The 22,470-nt window shown below is 39.0% G+C and overlaps 2 protein-coding genes across 4 annotated transcripts in view; one reads left to right on the top strand and one right to left on the bottom strand.

Moving 5' to 3' along the window:
* rtn2a (reticulon 2a) overlaps positions 1-22,470 on the bottom strand; it is a 35,339-nt gene that overhangs the window by 9,833 nt on the left and 3,036 nt on the right. Inside the window, exons 1-5 of one of the 3 annotated variants that reach the window (XM_084418922.1) lie at positions 9,858-9,991; positions 6,698-6,751; positions 6,067-6,549; positions 4,382-4,567; positions 1,685-1,831 (exon numbers count right to left, since the gene is read on the bottom strand). In XM_084418922.1, coding sequence (XP_084275048.1) covers positions 1,685-1,697 — 13 coding nt within the window. In that variant the 5' untranslated portion in view covers positions 1,698-1,831; positions 4,382-4,567; positions 6,067-6,549; positions 6,698-6,751; positions 9,858-9,991. Of the gene's footprint in view, positions 1-1,684; positions 1,832-4,381; positions 4,568-6,066; positions 6,550-6,697; positions 6,752-9,857; positions 10,105-22,470 lie in introns of those variants that run through there. The other 2 variants (XM_084418920.1, XM_084418921.1) reach the window with 2 other exon arrangements.
* On the top strand, positions 14,319-22,448 carry ppm1na (protein phosphatase, Mg2+/Mn2+ dependent, 1Na (putative)). Its single transcript, XM_084418923.1, has 6 exons — positions 14,319-15,096; positions 16,277-16,848; positions 18,386-18,503; positions 18,648-18,762; positions 21,272-21,335; positions 21,505-22,448. The coding sequence occupies exons 1-6, from the start codon at positions 14,694-14,696 to the stop codon at positions 21,532-21,534; spliced, it is 1,302 nt and encodes a 433-aa protein (XP_084275049.1). The 5' UTR covers positions 14,319-14,693; the 3' UTR covers positions 21,535-22,448.

Raw genomic sequence — 22,470 nt, 5'->3', positions numbered from 1 at the left:
GTTGCACTCTGTAAGAGATTTATGACATATGGATGGAGACAAACCTTTGCATAACAGAATCTTATATTTTCAAGTTTAAAGTCCACAGATTAAGTATAATAATAAATAAAGTTAGTAATAAATGGACAGATATAAGGCAGGACACGGAGTGACACGGTCGTGTGGTAAGCAGCTTTTTATAGGCTAAATTCTTGCGTAATGATTTGCGAGATTAGATTAACTACAGTAGCTCCTCCCAAACCTTTGTTTAGAACTCTATTTTTTAAACAAATGCCGAAACTGAATGTTACAAAGATGAATATCAATACAGTTATGCTTTGCAAGCACTGTAAGGATGCAATGTAGATAAATGTGAATCAAAACTTCTTGTAAGAAAGGATAGAAATGCCAAGGCTAAATGAGTGGGTGGGTAGGTTTAAGTTATTGATGACATGGAGACAAACTGCAAGGAGTCTTTTGGGCTGACCTTGGCTATTTTTAGTCAGTGTAGGAAGGAAGAGAAAGTAAGAATTTAAAGTGGTCTCTTAAAGCACCTGCTGACAACACTCAACTTGTATCCCATTGCCAATCGTCTCAGGGCTTCAAGAACCGCACAAAGTAAAGGTTTTACTTTTTAATCAATCACTTCTCAGTGTTATAAAGTCAGATTGGGAAAACTCTCAATACACTGTCTTAAGAGACTCGTATAGGCAAAACAACAGCTCACAGGCTAATACTGTGGCTAATCCATTCAGAATTACATCAGTGCTAATACCATTCATGTCTGTCGTGCGACTCTGAATGGTGGACCTAGCAGCAGGTGGATGGACTATTTATAACATCAACGTAATGTGTAAGAAGCCCCTAGTTTTAGACACAACTGTCTATTGTTATGCCAGGTGGCCTTACTGACTTATTTGACGTGGTTAGCTTTAGCAAGATTGTCAGCTCAGGCTGGCTGTCTGTAAACAAACGGAAAACTAATGACTTTCTAAACTACTTTCTAAAAAAGGAGCACATTGTGTACTTTCAGACTGAATTAAATATATATTTTCAAAATCTCAGTAATGTTAGCAACAAAAGCATGTTTATAAACGCTGGTCATACTCATTGCTAAATCGCGACCCAGACACAGTGATAAGTATGATCCTGAAGGTGTTTTTTTTGGTGGTAATGACTATCTGACTACATTAGTGAAATAATTGATTTTAGTTGAAGAAAGCAGCAGTTATGCAGGAAAATCATTTGCTTTCAACGGTTAAGGTTTAGCAGTCATTGCTCAAAATATTTGACTAGCTAAAGCTGCAATTGGCTAATCAGAAACAAGTATAGGGTTAGTAAATCAAAACTGATAACACCCACCTATCATAGATTAATACCATCATGCCCATCAAACACATACTGTACATACATAAAACACACATCCACACACAACCTAGGAACAGTATGAATAAATAGAAAAGTACTCCATTTTCATTCATTCTCCATCTTGTACATCATGAAATACCACACATCTCTCTCGGTCACATCAAAAACCATAAAAACAAACTCGACAGAAATTGCAGCACATGATTAAACTTCTAACTCTTTGCTATGTGGTTCAGACAGGAATAAAAAGTTCATCCATGTCTCTGTGCACTCAGCTTAAATTATTCTCTATGTTGACAGTCATATTCTGTTGTGTGTATATTTCCTGGTCCCTCACCTTTACTGGTCATTTTGGAGTCTTCATGGGCCGATCCCTCTCTGGCCTGTGTCTATGTCCCTGATCTTCTCTGAAACCCCCTCAAGCTGTTTTTGGATGGGCCTGCGCTGTCAGCAGCCCCACTGGCCCAACGGCCCAAAAATAAACCTGCACAATTGTGCCCGCCCCATTAAAGAAGACAGAGGCAGTTAGACTGACATAGTGGGACGATACAAATACACTAGCTCACAAATACATTGTACATACTGTACATCTACCTGAGATAAGTTTAGACTAATTACCGATGTACAGTAATACCACTGTAAATCTATAACATACACTCAACAAGTAACATTACTAGACTTTATGCAACCTACAACCACTTTTATGAAAAAGACAAATCATAATTAAAGGTTGTATCAGCGATTTCAGGCCCAAACAGAAATGATCACATTCATCTAATCTTTCCTAACGATCCGCTAGCTGCACACAAAAACAATTGGTTTCACCAACCACTCAAAACCAAAACAAATAGTGTTCCAACCAATCACCGACAGGGGTGGGTGTTGTGAGGTTTTCGCGTGCAGCCGTCATAGGCAGCCGTGCACGAGCGCAAAACCTCACAACACCCACCCCTGTCGGTGATTGGTTGGAACACTATTTGTTTTGGTTTTGAGTGGTTGGTGAAACCAATTGTTTTTGAGTGCAGATCTCAGAGCCTAGGCTGCCTACAGAGACGCGTTTTTTTGACGGCATGCTTATGGGGCGGGCAGCTAGCGGATCGTTAGGAAAGATTAGATGAATGTGATCATTTATGTTTGGGCCTGAAATCGCTGATACAACCTTTAAGCAATGTACAAAAACATTTTTCTATTAGAATAGACAATTATGGATATTAGACCCCGTCTATATATAATATGTAAAATGATTCTTTGTTCTATCCTCATTTTCCTTCCCCCTTTCCACATTTTCATTGGCTTATTGGTTAAGCAACATCTACAACAGGATGCTTATCAGAACGTTTTTTAGGGTTCTAATGGATTAAGTGGTTAAAAAATGTATTCTAAGTTTGGAAGTGTGAACTTACTGATTTAAGCACAAAAGGTTTTACACACTTGTTTTTACATGCAAATATGTTTATATGGACAAAAAACTATGAGATAAATTTTACTAAATATTTGATGTTACATTTTTTGGAAGGTTTTTGGAATGAGGGTGAGATTTTTTTTAAATTGAAATACAAAGTTTCTCTAGATGGCACAAGCTGGTCCTTAACTCTATCTTCCTCTATAGGGTACAGCTGATTGGTTCCTGCTGTATCAGTAGCCAATGAGCTCACTGCTCAACCTTCAAATACTTGGTCAGCATTTGCCTTAGCAGTGCAGCGCGCTTTCAGAAACCCTCCACCTTCCCCAGCTCCACCTGTATAGATCTGCTACTGCTAATTCATGTAGGCTATATTGTACAGCAGCACCTCTTACTTGCTCACAGCAGTGTATCGTGTGTGTATTGGCAGTAGCAAGTCCTGTACTTGCTCTGCAGCAGCAGAAGAAAAACCAACAGCAGCAGCAGTGTAGCAGATCTATTCCAAGACCAAACAAATTAACATCGTCATATCCATTACTATCCCACTCAGAGAGTTTTCATGGCAGAACTATCCCATTTTTCCCCCAGTAAAAATTCCTAAAATCTTTGATACATTTGAGAAACAATACTGCAATTAGATAGTCATATTTTTTTTTCCATATACTGTGTATCCTTAATATAAAAGTGTTTTTGCGTCTTTGCTGCTTGTGTTTACTTTCTTTAAACTTAAAGTCTGTGTTCCAATGCAGAAACTAAAATACATATATGCTGTTTTTTTTTTTACTTTAGGTCTTCTATTTTCTTTTTATGATTTATTTATTAGTAATTTTTTATTAGTATTTTCTTTGTATATGCTTTCTTCGGGGAACCATGAATTTTCAGCATGCCTGGGCTATTCTCTCTGTTGTAAAGTATGTTTCGTTTTGTGTAATAATTTTTTTGTTTTTTTTGCAGTGTACACGTATGTAGTTAATTTGAGATTTATTGTTTTGATAAATATATCTGTTGTGTAGTTTATATGTTTTTAATGTGCTTCTGCTATGCAGCCCAGCTCTGCTTATGCATTATACAGTAACATGCTACTGACATTGTGAACATGAAGATCTGTTGTTCTGCATGATGTCAATTTCATGAATACCGTCTGTAATATCCGTTTTGGACACAAATGGCTACTTACAGTCAATATACTTCATTACACAACAGCACATGAGAATCCATTTTGCCACCACCCTTCTAACCGCCATGCGGAAAAGCACATGCCAACCATAATGGTTCTGAGCGGTATAGCACATACAGACAGCATGACTCTGCTTTTTCTGGTCTGTGTGGAATAATGAAGATGGACTGGCCAGGAATCCACTCAGTAGCATCAGCCCATTATAGTAGCAGCCCCTGGAGTGTGTTACCATGGAGATGGAAACTGTATTCTCCAATAAAACACGAGCATTTGTATTCATATGTGGGAAGCCTGCGCTTCTTGTGAACAAGAGAAACCATATCCCTACTAGGATCTGTTTTACATATTGACTAATGAAGTGCTGTCAGAAAACTACCCGGCTCTAAAGAATATGACAATTAAAGCAGTCTTGGAGAGCAGATAATTGGTTATAGAAGTAGGAAGTGATGTCTAACCTGCTATCTGGATGCGAATTGTTGGCCCCTCCGATAAGTTGAGAGCAGAGCACCACTGCTTACAGATCTGTTCTTCCTGAGTGTTATGTCCAATGGCAGGAGGCGTTGTATGTGATGGGTCCACCATCTGCAGGGTGGCTGTGGTTTCCGTGGCAACAGAAGGGTCTGACCCATGAAGTTGTGGTACTGCCGAAATAATCCACAATTAATCACCATGAGATTATAGGTGTGACACAATGATTCATTGCAAAAGGTCAATACATTTTTTTTATATATATATATACTGTATATATATTGTTTTATGCTTATACCATTGTGAATAATTTGTAATGTAATTATATACATTTTTATTTATTTATTTTTTATATTTATATTTGTATACTGGTTAGTCTATTTTATATGTAAAATCTGACATATTAATATAATCTGGTGTTAATATATATACATATGTTTATAAAAAACGATGTATGTGCCAACAATCAGCTGACAGACATAAAGTCTACTTTACATTAAGTTTTTTTCTCCTTTTTTAGTGTGTTCAAAGTTCTATTACTCAATACCAGTAAGACTTACAGTGATTCTGACCAAACCTCAAAGTGTCCCCTTTCAAAAGAGACCAAAACCATGCATATACTCCAAATGGTTCAAGAACAGCATGCAGTTTATTTTGGGAATGCGTTTTTTAGGCGTTTTAGGACACATTTTACAGGAATGCTAAAAGGTTAATTGTTTTTTAGTTTTTTTAGTGGCATTTGACCATTCAAAACTCACCACCATGATTCTAGGATGTTGACACTAGTTGACACTATAATATTCTGGCCATTATGGACCAGGTCACTTTAAGTGTCAGGTCCCTCCCTTTAAAGGCTCCTTAAGTGTCTACTTTATCATGTCTATCTGTAGCCGGTCCTACTCGACCCACTCCGAGCGGGACACAAACCGGCGTGGCAGGCAGGCGTGTTAACAAGGACGCTAAACACTGCAGCTGCTAGCGTCAGTCGCTAGCACACCTCTTGTGGCCAGGGGAGTGAGGTTTACATGCACAGCTCATACTGGTCTACGTTACACTCAACCCCCAAACCTCACTCCCATCCGGGTCACGGCACCAAATATAACCGGCTTTACTCGACCCTCTCCGAGCAGGATTCGAACCATAGTCTCCAGCATGGGAGGTGAGCACGCTGACAAAAACGCTAAACACCGCAGTTATTAGCGTCAGTCGCTAGCGCACCTCTTGAGGCCAGGGGCGTGAGGTTTACACACATAGACTTTAAAGGGATAGTTCACCCAAAAATGAAAATTCTGTCATCATTTACTCACCCTCAAGTTGTTCCAAACCTGTATGAGTTTCTTTGTTCTGCTGAACACAAAGGAAGATATTTGGAAGAATGTTTGTAATCAAACAGATCTCGGTCCCCATTGACTTCCATAGTAGGAAAAAAATATACTATGGTAGTCAATGGGGACCGAGATCTGTTTGGTTACTGACATTCTTCCAAATATCTTCCTTTGTGTTCAGCAGAACAAAGAAACTCATACAGGTTTGGAACAACTTGAGGGTGAGTAAATGATGACAGAATTTTCATTTTTGGGTGAACTATCCCTTTAATGACCTATGTCCATTACATACACATGCAAACACACGTTTGTTGTTATTTGCACATAATGGTAATTTTTATGAGCACCTGTTATTTGCTCATTTTGATGACTGCATGTTTCGTTGTGTGTTTGGATGCCTGAGATCTCCTCCGTTGCTTCCCATGTCCCTGTGTCTTTATCCTGAAACTCCTCCACCCTGTGACTCTGTTGCTCTAGTGTCCACGTCAGGCTCTCCTCCTCCACGTCTCCCTCCCCAGTCAAGAAGTCATGAGGGTCCCACTCCACAGCAGGGGAGTCTGGAAGTACCTGGGTCTCCAGAGTATCCGTGCGGTGCAGTGAACCACGGCTACCCCTCCCCCCAGTCCTGCGGCGCCCCGAGTCTCTACGCGATGAGCCATCGCTCTCGGAGAAGGCAATGTAGGAGAAGGTGAGCTCAAAGGAGTTCTGACGCGGCGTTCCCCATACGGATGAGCTGCTGAGACATGCGTCATCATCCTCCAGGCCTTCTTCGTCGTCTGACCATTCCCTGGCTGTCTGCAGTTCTGGGAAGTCAGACTCCTCATTTCCACCTGAGCAGAAATGGTGTATGTTTATGACTGCGCATACAATAGCCTCAAGGGTTATCAGAGGCTATAACAGATTTGGATATCAGGAAAACATGCAAAGATAACTAAATCACTCATAAATTTAAATATATACTGTATATGAAAATATTACCATCTGAGCAGGAAGGAGTGGAGTCAGGTGTTGAGTTCACTGTACCGAATTCCTCTGAAACGAGAGAGCAATATATGATGCTCAATTTAAAAGGGCTATATGTAAGAATTGTCATGTATTAATCACTTTTGAATTGCTAATGTATGAACAACTTGAAACAAAACTTTAAATCCGAGACCTAGGTTGTCTATGAAGGATTCGGGACGTTTTTGCCGGAAAAATCAAAATGTTAAGTTTAAGCGCGCTCTCGAGAGCTTCTCTTCCGTTCTATGAAACGAATGCTTACAATGTCTAGGATAATACCAAACGAGCTATTCTGTGCTGTAATTTCATTGTGTTATGCAAAGAAAAGGGATTAATTTGAAATATAGGGCCCTATTTTAACGATCTGAAACGCAAGTGTCAAAGCGCAAAGCGCAAGTAACTTTGTGGGCGGGTCTCGGCGCTGTTGCTATTTTCCCGGCGGGATAAATGACTCGTGCGCCGGGCGCAAATCTAAAAGGGGTTGGTCTGAAGTAGCTTCATTATTCATAGGTGTGGTTTGGGCGTAACGTGAAATAAACCAATCAGAGCATCATCTCACATTCCCTTTAAGAGCAGACGCACTTTTTCCTTGGCGTATTGCTATTATAACGGCGGATTTGCCAGGCGCGCGTCAAGAGGGGTTCACAGCCGAGGAGACCAACGCTCTCGTCACGGCCGTAAAAGAGAGAGAAGTGACATTGGGGATGGGAGAAACACACCCAAATTAGCTTCGGTTAAAACAGGCATATAATAATCTATCTATCGTTTGTAATAATATGATTTGCAAAAATGAAAACTGCTGCTTCTGTGTAGATTAGAGAATCACAGTGTATGAGCGTTGTGCACTCTATACATTATGGTCAAGCATGCGCCCTTAAAATAGCATAATGAACAACGCGCAACGCGCCACTGACTTTAGACTAGGTTTTTTCTGGCCAGTGGCGCAATTGTTTTATGGAACAGTAAAATAGCACCAGGGAACGTTTGCGCCGGAACACGCCTCCTTTTTTGCGCTGAACCGCCCAGGGAGCGCAAGTTCATTCCCTAGTTTAGCGACGTGCTTCTGTGGAGGGAAAAGCGCGCTTTGCGCGGGTGCAAAATAGGAATGAAACATGCGTCGGTGTACAAAGTCAATTGCGCTGGGTGCAAGATAGGGCCCATAGTCTCACATAGCCAGATCTATAGTCTAGTCTAAAATGTTGGCCTATAATAATCAAACTATCATAACAGTGGAATTTTAGTTACCTCATTAGTCGACATGATGCCGGTGAACTGCAGAGCTGGTGCAAACATATCAACATCGCTATGATTAATTGCTTCATTATCTGATATTTTCTCACCGCTGTCATTTTTGTTGTGTGTTTATTTTTGTTATTGACATGGAAGTGCAGCGCGCAGCACATTTTTACATATAAATGTCGCTCTCAGCAGCGTGGACTGCGTCTGGATATTGCTGCAAAGGTATTGCCAAAGTCTTTTTACTTCTAAACAAAGAACGAAAAAGAACGAGCTGTCTGGGTGAGTAATAAGTTGCTGGCTGCAGTTCACTTAACGGCCACCGGTGTCGCTAATAATAAGGTTTTCTGTATTCTACATAAAGGCAATCACTTGTCATGTTTTGTCCCATTTAAAAAGATTATATATATATATATATAAAAAAAATCATATATATATATATATATATGAAAAGTTTTAACAAGGCTTCTTGATTGCAAACTGGAATTTATTGGCGTATTGTTTTAACTTATTGTTATAATCATAAATGCACTGGTTCGTAGTGCAAATAACTTAACCATATTCTTCTAGTTATTCACCTATAGTATATATATGAATATATGCACATTCAGGAAATAGCTTACTTCCATGGTGAAAAACAAGGTGGATAGAAGATGATTACATCAAATAGAAAGGTGAAAGTTCCCAGACTAACTAGTTTTAATTAGCTAGCGTAAGGTACTTCGCAGACAAAAAATGAATGTAGAAAAATACAGTCCCATAGTATTGATAGAAAATCATCATCACATCACTATACATCCACATCACTAATATGAGCCGGGAACGGTTTGTAATCTTTCTTACCATGCTGAATATAGATGGCACAAGCAAACACGCGTATTTTGCTTATTATTTGCAAATTATTTTTGGGATTATTCTGTTTCTGTATTGTTTCTTACTTGAATTGCACTGTTAAATACAGGCCAAAGCAAATTATGTTCGCTTTAAATGTTGGTCAGACAGACCTTTCCTTTAATTGGGCAGTTCTTGCAGAGAATATACTGCAAAGTGAACCAGGCTTAGCCAGCCCATGTCCATTTGAATATTATGGGCATCCATAAAAGAGACCTGTGATAAAAGCCTCTGAGCTTCCATTTCACACTGGGATGAATGAAACAAACCAAGCAACAGAGCTTTGTTCAGATCTTGAAGTGAGAGGTTTCCTTTGTCAGCTCCCTTCTTAACATATTATACAAAAATAAGTGTTGCATTTGATGCCTGATCTATAAAAAAACATATGCTTAGTGTCATATTAAATATGTAATACTTTGTTACGATGCTTATATTGCAGAGCCATTAAAAATCATTATTGAGTCAAAGTATATTTTAAAAAATTCAATTTGTAATCATTTATCTTCTTAGCTTTGGTTATAGTTAATATTGTATTTTTGTTTCACCAATTCCCTTCACATATCCCCATCAAAAGGAATACATACATGACAATCTATTAATATTGATAAAAAAATACAAACATTTTCAGTGTAACTACCATATAATTTGCTGTAATCACAGTATTTGTTGCTTACACGCACATACTGTAATACAAATTAGACAAAAACAACTCAATTGTAACAATTGTTACACCAAATTGTGCCAGATTATTACTAACAACAACAATATTCAATTTTTCCCCCATTGTTCATCCCTCAAAAGCATTTGTAAACAGCACAAGTCTCATGCAGATGCTGCGTACACATGCACAGAGCTAGTACACACTGCAACATCAGCAGAATCCAGCAAAACACACAGGTGAATGAGTGCTGAAGCCAACACACAACACAAGATGATGCATCAGACACAAAGCAAGAGAATACCGTACGGAGAGAAATACACAGACAAAGGGAATAAAAGAAGGACTCACTGCAGTGGGAGAACCCTAAAACCTGACCCATGCTCCATCAAGGCACCGCTGGGCCCATCCAGTCTGGAGTCCCCTCTCTCCTCTGCTGAATCGCTCCTTCTCTTTTCAGCTCCCTCACGCTCACTTAGTGCACTGCTGTTTGCTTTCTCTCACCCTCCCTTCTCTTCATCGCACGGCCCCTCCCAGGTTCACTCGCTCTCTCATTCTCTGCTGCAGCCAATAGAGGGTAGATGAAGAGACCTGACTCAGAATGCCACTATTAGTGTGTGTGTGTGTGTGTGTTGTCAGTATGAGTGCATCCATGTGTGTATAGCTCATCACTGCCATCTCAGATCAACATCATCTTTATTTCCATCTGCTTGAATTTAACAAGGATGAACATGTTGCGTCCTTAAAATAACCCCATGATTATTATTTAATTTTTTTAGCACCTTTTAAGATGAATTACTTAAGAGATTTAGCAATAAATAAAATGAATACATTTTAAATAAATAACATTTTAATTCATTAAATTATATAAAATAAATAATACATTTGAATACATTTTATTTTAAATATTTTAATTTTAAATAATAATAAATAAAAAAAATCAGCTACTATTAGTAATAAATAAACACCCCCTCACAGAAATCAACTTTTCAAATATGAAATTAATTTACAAATATAATGCAATGATGATTAAACATTAAGTTATCCATTAGTGTTCTGCGTGGAGTATAAATACAGTAACATAGACCTTTTTATCTCTTGCAAACGTATAAGGTCTTCAGTGTTTCACTATATGCCTTCATTTAAAACTCTAATGTAGCTTTTGTTTGTGTCCACTGCCTTCAGCAGAGCCAAAGCCTCATGGGTTACGGGCAGGACTAGACATCACGAGATGTAAAATATGTCTTTGATGTCCCCAGATTGTATATGTGAAGTTTTAGCTCAAATACCCCACAGATATTTTTATATAACATGTTAAATTTGTCACTTTTTGAGGGTGAGCAAAAACGCACCGGTTTGTGTCTGTTCCTTTAAATGCAAATGAGCTGCTGCTCCCGGCACAGGGGGCGGAGCTACAACAGCTTGTATCATTTTACCTCACACAGACATGCACTGGACATTTAAATTTTTTTTAGCCTTTAATGTTCAAACCGGAGTCAGACAAAGATGGAGAGACTCAAGAAGTGACAACATGTAGAATGCAACAGGAGATTTCTGAATGGTTAGCTGATGAATTTATGTAGCTGATGTGTAGTTATCTTCTAGTCATTGGTTAGCATATTCTGTCATGATAATCTATAATTCGTGTTCAGGGGGCGGGGTTTATGTAAATTTTAGGGTTGGTGATGTCACTAACCCGGGAGGAATGTCGTGTAGTCCCTACCAGCTGTTTGTTGTAGTCCTTAAACAGCAATTTCTTTAAAAGCAAATATCTCCCTTTGCTTTGAACTTTGAGCATTGTAACTTTGCAGATGTTGTTTATGCTCAAACAGCAACATTACACACTAACTAAAGTTACAAAAGTGAAATCATAATCAACCACCCCTTTAACTTTTTTTGCTCACCAGGCACTGTCGCTATTGGTTGTTACTAGCCACATTTCACTGGCCACAATTTTGACAATCGATACCATGGGGGAAAAACTGCCATATAGATATTTTTAATATTATCTCATAACTTGGCAGCAGGTATACTAGGCTGCTGTCACTTTAAGACTTGACGCACAGATCCATTATACTGTTACAGATGCTTTTTCTTTCACAACTATTTACGTTCACTTAAAACATAACCGAGTGTGTTAACTTGAATACTCGCCAAGACCGGCATTTTGACATTATTTGAGTATTTGACTGTTTAAGCACAATAAGTAGTCGAAAAAAAATAACTCAATTTAGCACTGAGAGGTGGCTTTATGTGCCCGCACTTTGGGTGCGAGCACAAAATCTGCGGGAATGAGTAAAATGATGCGCAATACGAGCAATCCCACGTCGAAATTTCAAGCCCTGTAACACCAACAATATTCACCCGGAGCAAATGAAACGAGTGAGTGAAGGGAGGCGGGTTTGTGTGTCCCTCGCTGTTGGAGAAATTAGAGAGCGAGAGAGTGCAGCTGGTATCGTGAATCTATTCTGTTGGAAATTAGTATTGGAAGTGTTTCAGATATGTCAGTATCGATATTTATCGAAAAATCTATATTTTTGACAGCACTACAATGCACTTAGTTTATTATTTCAGATGCTTTTTTAAAAGACTACAACTGAAAAATGTATATATTATATAAAATTCAACCTGTGCTGCCATAGTGGCTAGTAAGAGTGACTGCGTTACAGGCCTATGCTGATATCCACCCGCATTTGGCAGGTCGGCGGGTGTTAATGTCAAGCTCTGGTTGCGGGGTCCTTTATGCAAATGAGAAATGCTCATGTGGCCTATCTGCTACTGAAAATAAACAGTAGTTCTGAACAGCATCCCACACAGGTTCAGATACAGACAAATCAATGCAAATTCAACTAAAATGAAAGGCTTTTTATGATCTACTATTTTTTTTTAAAGTATTTAAAAATATGCCATGGTTCTCAGTCGAAAAAAGGGTGGCTTGCCCACTTCAGGTTGGTGGAGAGTTCCTGCCTCAAGTGGAGGAGTTCAAGTATCTTGGGGTCTTGTTCACAAGTGAGGGAAGGATGGAACGGGAGATTGACAGACGGATCGGTGCAGCTTCTGCAGTAACGCGGTCGATCTACGTTCCTACTCTCACCTATGGTCATGAGCTGTAGGACAAGATACAGGTGGCCGAAATGAGCTTTCTCCGCAGGGTGGCTGGGCGATCCCTTAGAGATAGGGTGAGGAGCTCAATCACTCGGGAGGAGCTCAGAGTAGAGCCGCTGCTCCTCCACATCGAGAGGGGCCAGCTGAGGTGGCTCGGGCATCTGTTCCGGATGCCTCCTGGACGCCTTCCCGGGATGGTGTTCCGGGCGTATCCCACCAGGAAGAGACCCCAGGGAAGACCTAGGACAGCTGGAGGGATTATGTCTCCTGGATGGCCTGGGAACGCCTCGATGTCCCGCCGGAAGAGCTGGAGGAAGTGTCTAGGGAAAGGGTGTCTCTGCTTAGACTGCTGACCCCGCGACCCGGCCCCGGATAAGTGGAAGATGTTTGTATGTAATTTAAATATTATTTAATAGAACTGTATTTTAAAACAAAACGTTCATTTTTGTATTCTTTTAATAATGATTTATTATGTTATAATTATTTAAAAAAAAAGATATCATATTTATCTGTGGAGATAAGGGCTCGTTGTCAATCAAAAGGGGAATCAAAAGTCCAATTAAATATGTGTTTTCTTTAGCAGTGGCTTTGTATGTTTGTTTCAAACTAATTTTTGTGAATTTTAGCTTTTAAGATGTCAAAAACAAGACTTGGCAAGGAAGTGACATAACTGAGGGTTATATGCAAAGAACACTGGTGATAATGAATGGGAAACGGGTGTGTTTAAAAGTCCAGAGAGGTGCTTCTAGGTAATGGTGTAAGGGTGGATTGGTGAGAGTGTGACAGAGTTGGAAAATGTAAAGTTGGTCAAAAACGTACACTTACACACAAACTGACCACCAACCGCAACTTTCAGACGTCATATTGTGGGATATCAAAGGCAACGAAGGATACATCTATGCTGCCTTCAAAAAGCCATCATACAATAAGCTTCAATGAAGCTTTCGTGCCTATGACCTAATCACAACCATATAGTGCCATATCACACTCGTACTCGCGTGACGTTGCATGGGGAATTTCTGAAGAAGTGGACATGCCTGTTATCTAATTGTAGTTATGCAGGTTTTAATGTCAGGATCGTGCACTGCCCTTGCTCACGTTAATCCCTCATTTTAAATGAATGGCTCAAGTCCAAACGTCACACCTACGCTCCTTAAATACAGGTAATCTGTAAGCCTTCTAAGAATAGGCTTTCCAAAGGAGGCCAGTTCCTACTGCTCATAAGGAGAATTACCTTACTAACCAGCTATATAATCATTCAGACTGCCATTTTATTATTTCAAACAATTTATAGCAGTGTTTACTTGCAGTGGATTAGGAGTGTTTGTGACAACATGTGGTTGTCATTGGCAGTTAGGCAATTAGCACATCAAAACGATATCTAAAATATTTTACACCGGGATAAACTCATGGTTTACAAAGAGGTGCGAAAAGTTGAACGACTAAGTGATTACATTATGTAAGAGGGCAACACCATCATACTTTGTATGAACAGGTTGTCCAGTATATGCAATTTGCAACATATTCCACATACACACTATTAAAAAATAAAAACAATAAACTGAACATGAGCCAGTAATGCTAATTTCCAATATTGTATGCGAAAATCAAACTCATCCTGTTTGGATGCTCATTATGAAACACTGCAGTTCATCTATGGACGCAAACTAATCCAGGCACATTACGCAGTAAGGATTACATGACAGCATACAGACGACAGATGAAGGGAAAGATAGAACACTGTGTGGTGTCTGAGGATGAGTGAACATAAATAGATTAGCCAATAAGAACTGGACCAGAGAAGAAACACAGCTTGGCAAAAGTGATAAACACACCCAGAATTCATAAGACTTGTCATTAGTGCAGTCCAACGGATTTCATTGGGAACAACTGAGAGGAAGGAGCTGTTACACAAATGACAACATATTTAGGACACCAAACGAATTAACACAACTCGGTTGTCCAGCAATTCTCCCTCCTCTTTTGGCTCCAACTCATCGAGAGGCACTGGATCAGCTTCGGAAGACCAGGAAGAGGAGTTTGAGGAACAGTAGGAGACTAAAGCGGAGGATTCGGGTCGCCATGAGAACTGCCAGGCGGGCCAGCACCATGGAGGTGCCCTCATTCCTGCGGCAGCTAGTGAAGGAAACCGAGAAGATGGTAACCTTCTTCTTCAAGGGTGGGCGACGGGAGTCGGGAGCTGATGATGACTACTTTGAGAATGAAGAGGACATAGGTAGACCCTACCTAGAAAGGCCCATTTTGGCGAAAGATATGGCAGAAGGGGGTTCGAAATGGGGCATTAACTACGCCATGGCCAGTATGCAGGGCTGGCGTGCCCAGATGGAGGATTCCCACACTTGCATGCCAGAGATGACCGAGGCCTTGCCAGACTGGAGCTATTTTGCCGTGTTCGATGGACATGCGGGGAAAATGGTGGCTCAGTACTGCTCCAAACACCTGCTGGATTTTATTCTCGACACAGGTACTCACCGATTTAAGTATTACTGTCTGGAAGATAAGGGATGAAATTTGTACATGCAAAGAGTTAGTGCTGATGTGCTTTTATTCAAAGACGAAAACATAACTGCCACCACAATATAGGAATTTTCCTGATGACTTTCCAGCTGTTGACGTTTATTTTGCTTAGCCATATCTACGGTTTTCTAGAGGGTTTACTCTAAAGTAAAGTGCATGTTGTTAATTAATATTCATTACTTATTTGTACATTTACATGGTAACTAAGACTAAATAAAGTGTAATCAATATTATTTTTTTATTATACGTAAAACATGAAAAATCTCTGAAAACAAGCCTTAATATCTTATGCAGTGTTAAGAAAATGTATGAGCAATCTTAATAGTGATGCTTAGCTAATTGAATAGCCATTTTTGTATTTTCAGGATGATAAATGTTATTATGATATTCATAAAACATATTTAAACAAACAATCTATTTGCAGTTTGTTAATACTGGGTGAATATATTTTTTTCCTGGGAGAAATACAAAAATACAAAATAGTACTTCTTATGAAGAGGCTTAGTTTTCTTCTAAAGCTAGTTTTGTGGGTTTTTCCAACAATAATTTTTTTTTTTTTTTTAAACATTAAAGCATCTAAATATATATATATTTTTAAATGGAGCATAGGCCTATCAAACAAAAAATGAAAACAGTGCATATCATCTTAACATGGAAAATTTTGCCCAGTTAATAGGCCAATCCAATATATACTGGATCACACAAACTAAGCGGAGCTCAGAGAGAAAAGTTCCAAGAAAGATTGTGAAAAAGTATATAAATTTAATAATAAGTTATTCTAAGCATTGTGTGTTTACATAACAAATAATTTGATTCTTTTGAATGATAAAAATAGTCAACTTAATAGATTGTTTTTAGACAAAGTTTTACACATATTTAGGCCTATATTTGTATCCTTCACAGTAGCCTATAAATGAATTTGTATATATATATATATTAGCTATTATATTTTTAGAATATTTTAAATATTAAAAAATTAAATATTTTTATTAAATGGAAGTGAAAGAAATGTAAAAAAAAATTCCGATTGTCACAAGCTTTTGCAAATAGGAAGATAGGCACTGGGCAAATAGAAAGACATTTTAGATATTCCTGTGCTTGACCCTGTTCTATGATTGTATTATCAGGCTGTGTGACGGTGGACGAGGATGTAGAACATGTCAAAGATGGCATCAGAGATGGCTTCCTTGGCATCGACCGCCACATGCACACCCAGATCCGCAATGAGAACTGGGACAACAGCGGATCTACAGCAACCGCTGTCATGATGTCTCCACGAAACATCTACTTCATCAACTGCGGCGATTCCCGGACTTTCCTTTGCCGTAACAGCCAGGTGGTCTTCTACACGGAGGACCACAAACCCTTCAACCCACGCGAGAAAGAGCGCATCCAGAACGCCGGCGGCTCCGTCACCCTGCAGCGCATCAACGGTTCACTGGCCGTGTCCCGCGCCCTTGGCGACTTTGACTTTAAGGAGGTTGAATGGAGGACTCAGACTGAACAGCTGGTGTCGCCTGAACCAGAGGTGTACGAGCTGGAGCGAACGCCAGAAGATGAGTTCCTGGTAGTAGCATGTGATGGTGTCTGGGACGCCATCAGTAATGAGGAGCTGTGTGCGTTTGTACGCAACCGCCTGCAGGTCTGCGATGATCTGAGGGAGATCTGCTCTCAGGTCATTGACGTCTGCCTCTATAAGGTTGGTATAAGCACTGACAGGATCCCATTGGGTTGCCTAATGGCCAAATTTCGAGCTCCAGTCAGATTGCCTGATATCCTGGTGTTAGGGTGCACATGTTTTAATTTTTTAGCAAGGTACCAGCATACTAATGGATGTCCCGAGGAAGTTCGCAATTGGATAGGAAAAAAAATTCAAATAATAGTATGCTTCATTGTTGACCAAATTAGACTCTTAAAAACAGAGGTTCTTTTTTGGCATTGATGTTCCACGAAGAACTTTCCATTACACAAAAGGTTCTTTATAGTGAATATAAAGCTTCTTGAGAGTTTTTAAAGGGATGGTTCGCCCCAAGTTGTTCCAGATCTGTATGAATTTCTTTCTTCTGCTGAACAAAAAAGATTTTTTTGAAGAATATTGGTAACCTGATGAGCCCCATTGACTTCCATAGTATTTTTCAATGGTTTTCAAAAACAATGTCAACTGTTTGGTTACCCATATTCTTCAAAATATCTTAATATCTTCTTTTGTTTTCAGCAGAAGAAATAAATTCATACAGGTTTGGAACAACTTGAGGGTGAGTAAATGATGACTGAATTAAAAATTTTGGATGAACTATCCCTTTAAATGTTCTTCATATGAAGACTTTTTTTTTCCTTTTAAGAACTGTTCACTGAAAGGTTCTTTGGCAAACCAAAAGGGTCTTCTAAAACCGTATTTTTGAAACTTTATTTTTAAGAGTAATGTTCAGTTGTATCTCGCAAATAAAAACTGTAATTTTTTTAATCAGTGATCAGTGATTTCAGATTTACCAGCCCCTAAATGTACCCTAAAAACAACACAGACTGTAGTTGGTCGCTTTAAATGTTTCTCGAGTGGGTGATTCTGGGTGAGAATAATGTACACTGGTCAACTTTAAAGTAAACTGGACAAAAGTCTGGTTCTGTGAAACCAATCAGATGGAACATAAAACTAAGTACTCAATGTGAATCACTGCATCAATATGCTTTTACTTTATGCTAATCATTAGCCCATGACGTCAATAACTCTGACGAGTACGTCAATAAGTCTGATGTCAAGTCAATGTTGAATTGCCAGAAATACTGTCACCTTCTAAAACATTTAACTAGTTTAGGACAGCTTTGTTATTAAAAATGATTGAAGGCACTTGGGTTATGTAATATTATATAATGAGATGCCGCATGTTGAGGCGAGGAAGGTTACACACAGATTCAGCTTGACCTGCTCTATGAAGATACTGTTCTTTAAATAGAATGATTACAAGGAAGACAAGAAGAGAGCGAGAGAGGATTACGAGTGACTCAGACTTCAGGTTAAGGGATATTCAGGGTTACAAACCAGCTGCTCGATCAGGCCAAGAGGTCCTTTGGTTTATAACTAACATTAGCTGTCTGTGAACATTTATATGCATTGCATTATATGCATTTATAAGTATTAGTGTGTTTTAGTATTATTGATCTACTCTAATATCATTTTTATATTAGATTAGATTATATTATAAGGGTTTTAAATTCTTAAATGTCTTCGCATCTTGCAGGGAAGTTTAGACAACATGAGCATTATCATCATCTGCTTCGACGGCGCCCCCAAGGTGACACAAGAGGCACTGCAACAGGAGGCAGAGCTAGAGCAGCTCATCGAGCAAAAAGTGGCAGGTAATTTGACCAATTCATTCGATGTAAAAGTTTTTACACTATATAAATAAGAGACAATTATACATATTCGATTAGATGAAATAGCCATCTTAATAAAAGTCAAATCTTTTTATATAAAAGTGTATTTTCTCTCACATTTCCTAGAGATCATTACTGTGATCAGATCTAAAGATCAGGAACCTGACCTGCTATATGTGATGAAATTCCTGGCATCTGAAGGGATTCCCGGCCTCCCACCAGGTGGAGGAATCTCATGCAAGTGAGTATTACTGGACAGTAATATATGATATTAGGCCTACTATACACTTCAAAAAATTATTTACAAAAATTAAAGGGATATTTCACAGCTGGAAAGATGAATGTGTATTTAAATTGGGTCGTTTATGTAGTAGAAATGTGAAATTATTTTAGAAGTTGGTGCCTTCTAGACTGAGAAAAGCCAGAAAATGTATTTTTGGCTCATGTGGATGAAAGACATCAACTCCCAGAATGCACTTGCTTCACTGCCCTACGAGGCCACTCCCAAGCCACGCCTACCGGTTCCACAGGGCAGTATCGGAAAGAAATGATACAACTAGGCAACTAGTCGACTCGAAACTGAAAAGACGCCGTTTTATCGTGAGATCCCCCTATGGGCGGGTTGAAAACATGCAGAACGAGCTCCTCCTACTGGCTGTAGTCTCTCGCCTCTGGACAAAAAAGCCTCCGATGACGCTAAATGACGATTTTTGCGTCATCTGAGTTTTTTTTCAGACACACAATACAGAAATCTCTCGTCTCAGGGGGACATGAGGGAGGGAAGCACGGTCATTCGAAAATACTACCAGGTTTCTACTGATACAAAGCTTAATCCTAATCGATGAAGTATCCCTATAAGTGAGTTTTTGCTTAAAACATGACATAATGGCCTTGTTTCACAGACAGGGTTTAGATTAAGCCAGGATTAGGCCGTAGTTCAATTAGGACATTTAAGGCATTTATAAACATTCCTTAAAAAAAAAAAAAAAAAAAAACTGCTGTGCATCTTGAGACCAAACAATGGTACTAATATATTTTTAGATATGTCAGTGCAAGTTACTTTCAGTTAAAACAGCTCAACCATGCTTTTAAGTCTGGGACTAGGCTTGAGCCTCTTCTGTGAAAGGTGTTTCCCCCCCGAAAATAAGACTTAATTCATTAAAGGGATAGTTAATTCATTACTCCTCCTCATGTTGTTCCAAACCTGTAAGAATTTCTTTCATCGTTTGAACACAAATGAAGATCTTTTTAATTAAATCTGAGAGATTTCTGTCCCTCCATTGACAGCTTCGCATCTACCACTTTGACATTTCAAAAAGTTCATAAAGAGATCGTAAAGAGAACATTTCAGTTGTGGTAAATGGAAGCTCAAGCATGTTCGCGTGACGTGCGAAAACCAATGCGGTTAATTCTTGTGTTACACGGGACGTTTGAGCTCCAGCAAGAACCAATGAGGTTTGTTCTCCAGTGTCCAGCAGGTCCGGTTGAATCAGTTTATGTTTGCTGATCAATGTTTATATGTGAAAAATCTGTTCATCATATAAATTGATTGTGTCTCTTTGGACTAAACCGCTCTATTCATATGGATTAGTTTTACGATCTCTTGATGTACTTTTTAAAGCGTCAAAGTGGTAGTTGCGTAGCTGTCAATGGAGGGACAGAAATCTCTCAGATTTCATCAAAATCAGCCTTTTGTGTTTCGAAGATGAATGAAAGTCTTACGTGTTTGGAACGACATTAGGGTGAGTAATTAATTAATGAGTAATTCATTTTCATTTTAAGTCATTTTAACCCTTTGGGCCCTATCATACACCCGGCAAATGTGGCGCCAGGCGCCACACAAGTGTTTTTTGCTAGTTTCAGCCCAACGCAGTTATCATTTTCACGTCCTGCAGCATGTTGTTTAAATAGCAAATGCATTTGCGCCTATTTGTGCGCCCATGGGCGTGCTGGTCTGAAAACCAGGTGTGTTCAGGTGCATTGTTGGCACGTTGCTATCTTGAGGCAATTGAAATAGACTGCGCAGTTTTTTTTTTGTTTTTTTTAAAGAGCGTGTTAGGAATGTGTGCCAATAGGTAGGTGCACAACACAAGTACACTCTGCTTATTACACACACAGGGTCGTGCAGCAGCACACAAACATGCCAAATATTAAAAATAAAAGGATTGCAATGTAAAAGATTAATATTGTGAACATAAAGATATGGTGGAATCCGGCTTGTCCCGTAGATGGTCTGCTTGCGCGCTTTAACCTTGCGCACGAGCAGATCCGTTTCCTCTCTGGAGACGCGTTCAGTCTTTCAGCTTGCAAATTCCGCCATGTAAATAGCGAATCCGCCATGGCGCGAGTGCAACTGGCTTTTAAAGGGAATGGGAGATGAGACTCTGATTGGTTTATTGCACGTTAAGCCCAAAACACACCCATTACTCATTATGAGAATAGGGACAATCCTTTTAGATCACGCGCGCCAGCCATTTTTCCCGTCGTTAAACTAGCAAAAGTGGATTCAGACACGCCCAATGTGCACTTTCGCCGTGCGCTTTAGACCATGCGCTTAGATCGTTAAAATAGGGCTGTTTAAGTCATTTTGTTTCTTAGGTAAATGTTTGATTTAAGAATGTTTAGATATTTTAATAGAAAACAAGTAAAAAATTCTAAGCAAGAAAATCTTTTTTTGCAATGTAGGAGAGATTAGTGTGTGTGTGTGTTTCTCAATCTGTTTTTTTTGTGCCTTTTTTTCTATATTGCAGGAGAGATTGCATAATTGCCGCATATCAGAAATATGCAGCAGCCTTTAGACCTCTTGACCCAATGGTATGTGTTTGAAATGCGTACATATGTTTTAGCCGTACTAAATAAACTATTAATTCTCCAACATTTTATTTGATGTGATTTTAGGTGTCTAAATAATAAAGGGTTAATGTTCATTTTACAACCATCATTAAAAATGCTGATATTCTCAAATACTCTTTCATCATTTAAGGATATTGCCGGTTCTGATGACTCCACCTAGTGGCCGTTACCCTGAAGATGGAATCAAGCCTTGAATCTCTGTAGATGTAATAATTCATGGGAGGACAATATTTGTGTGCCACCTGCTTTACAGAGGTCAAACTGTTTAGCCAAACTGTTCCTTTTTTAAAATCAATGTTGTATATTGTACACACTGAAAAAGAAACGGGAAGAAGAGGTGTATATATCAAATGCTTTCATAAAAGGGGCTTTCGTACCAGAGGAACGTTTTCATAACTATTGCCGGAAAATTACCCTTGGGCAAAATTGAGTTCTTGGGGGACCCTGGTGGCTAGTTTATATATCGGAGTCAAAACTACCCAGTGCAAAAGCCCATAAAGGAAAAGCACTTAACATTGACACCATGGTAAGGTTCTAGTGAAAAATATAAAGATTTCACTTTTTTTTAAAGGTGAAGTGTAATTTCTATGCCTCTCGCACCACCAAAGATAATGATGATTTTAAACAAGGTAATTAAACACTTCCCTCAATGCCATTGGTCAAACAAATAGATTTCCCCGCCCTAAAATTACGCCATTGGTTGAACCACTGTTGTCGCGTAAGACTATTGAACAAGTCAGCATGAAATGGAAGTTGCAACCATCTTTTCTTCCCTGTTGTGACGTATCCAGACTTAAAGCAACTAAAGCGGCTTCTCGCATACAAAAAACAATGTAGGTCGGGCCTTGATGTTGTCCATCGGGAATTGATTGGATCGTTAGATCATTATAGTTTGATATTGCAAGAGCACATGACTTAAGAATAATGTGCACAGATGAATCATTAATAATAAACACTTAAGAATTCCATAATGTGGCTTTAAAATGTCACAGAAATAAAATATAAAATAATAAATTAGGGCTGTCAAAAGATTAATCGCGATTAATCGCATCCAAAATAAAAGTTTGTGTTTACATAATATATGTGTGTGTACTGT

This window comes from Rutilus rutilus (assembly GCF_951802725.1).
Source record: "Rutilus rutilus genome assembly, chromosome: 9".
Taxonomy (NCBI): Eukaryota; Metazoa; Chordata; class Actinopteri; order Cypriniformes; family Leuciscidae; genus Rutilus; species Rutilus rutilus.
The sequence above is the reverse complement of the archived record's forward strand: the minus strand, read 5'-3'. Positions and strand labels throughout refer to the sequence as shown.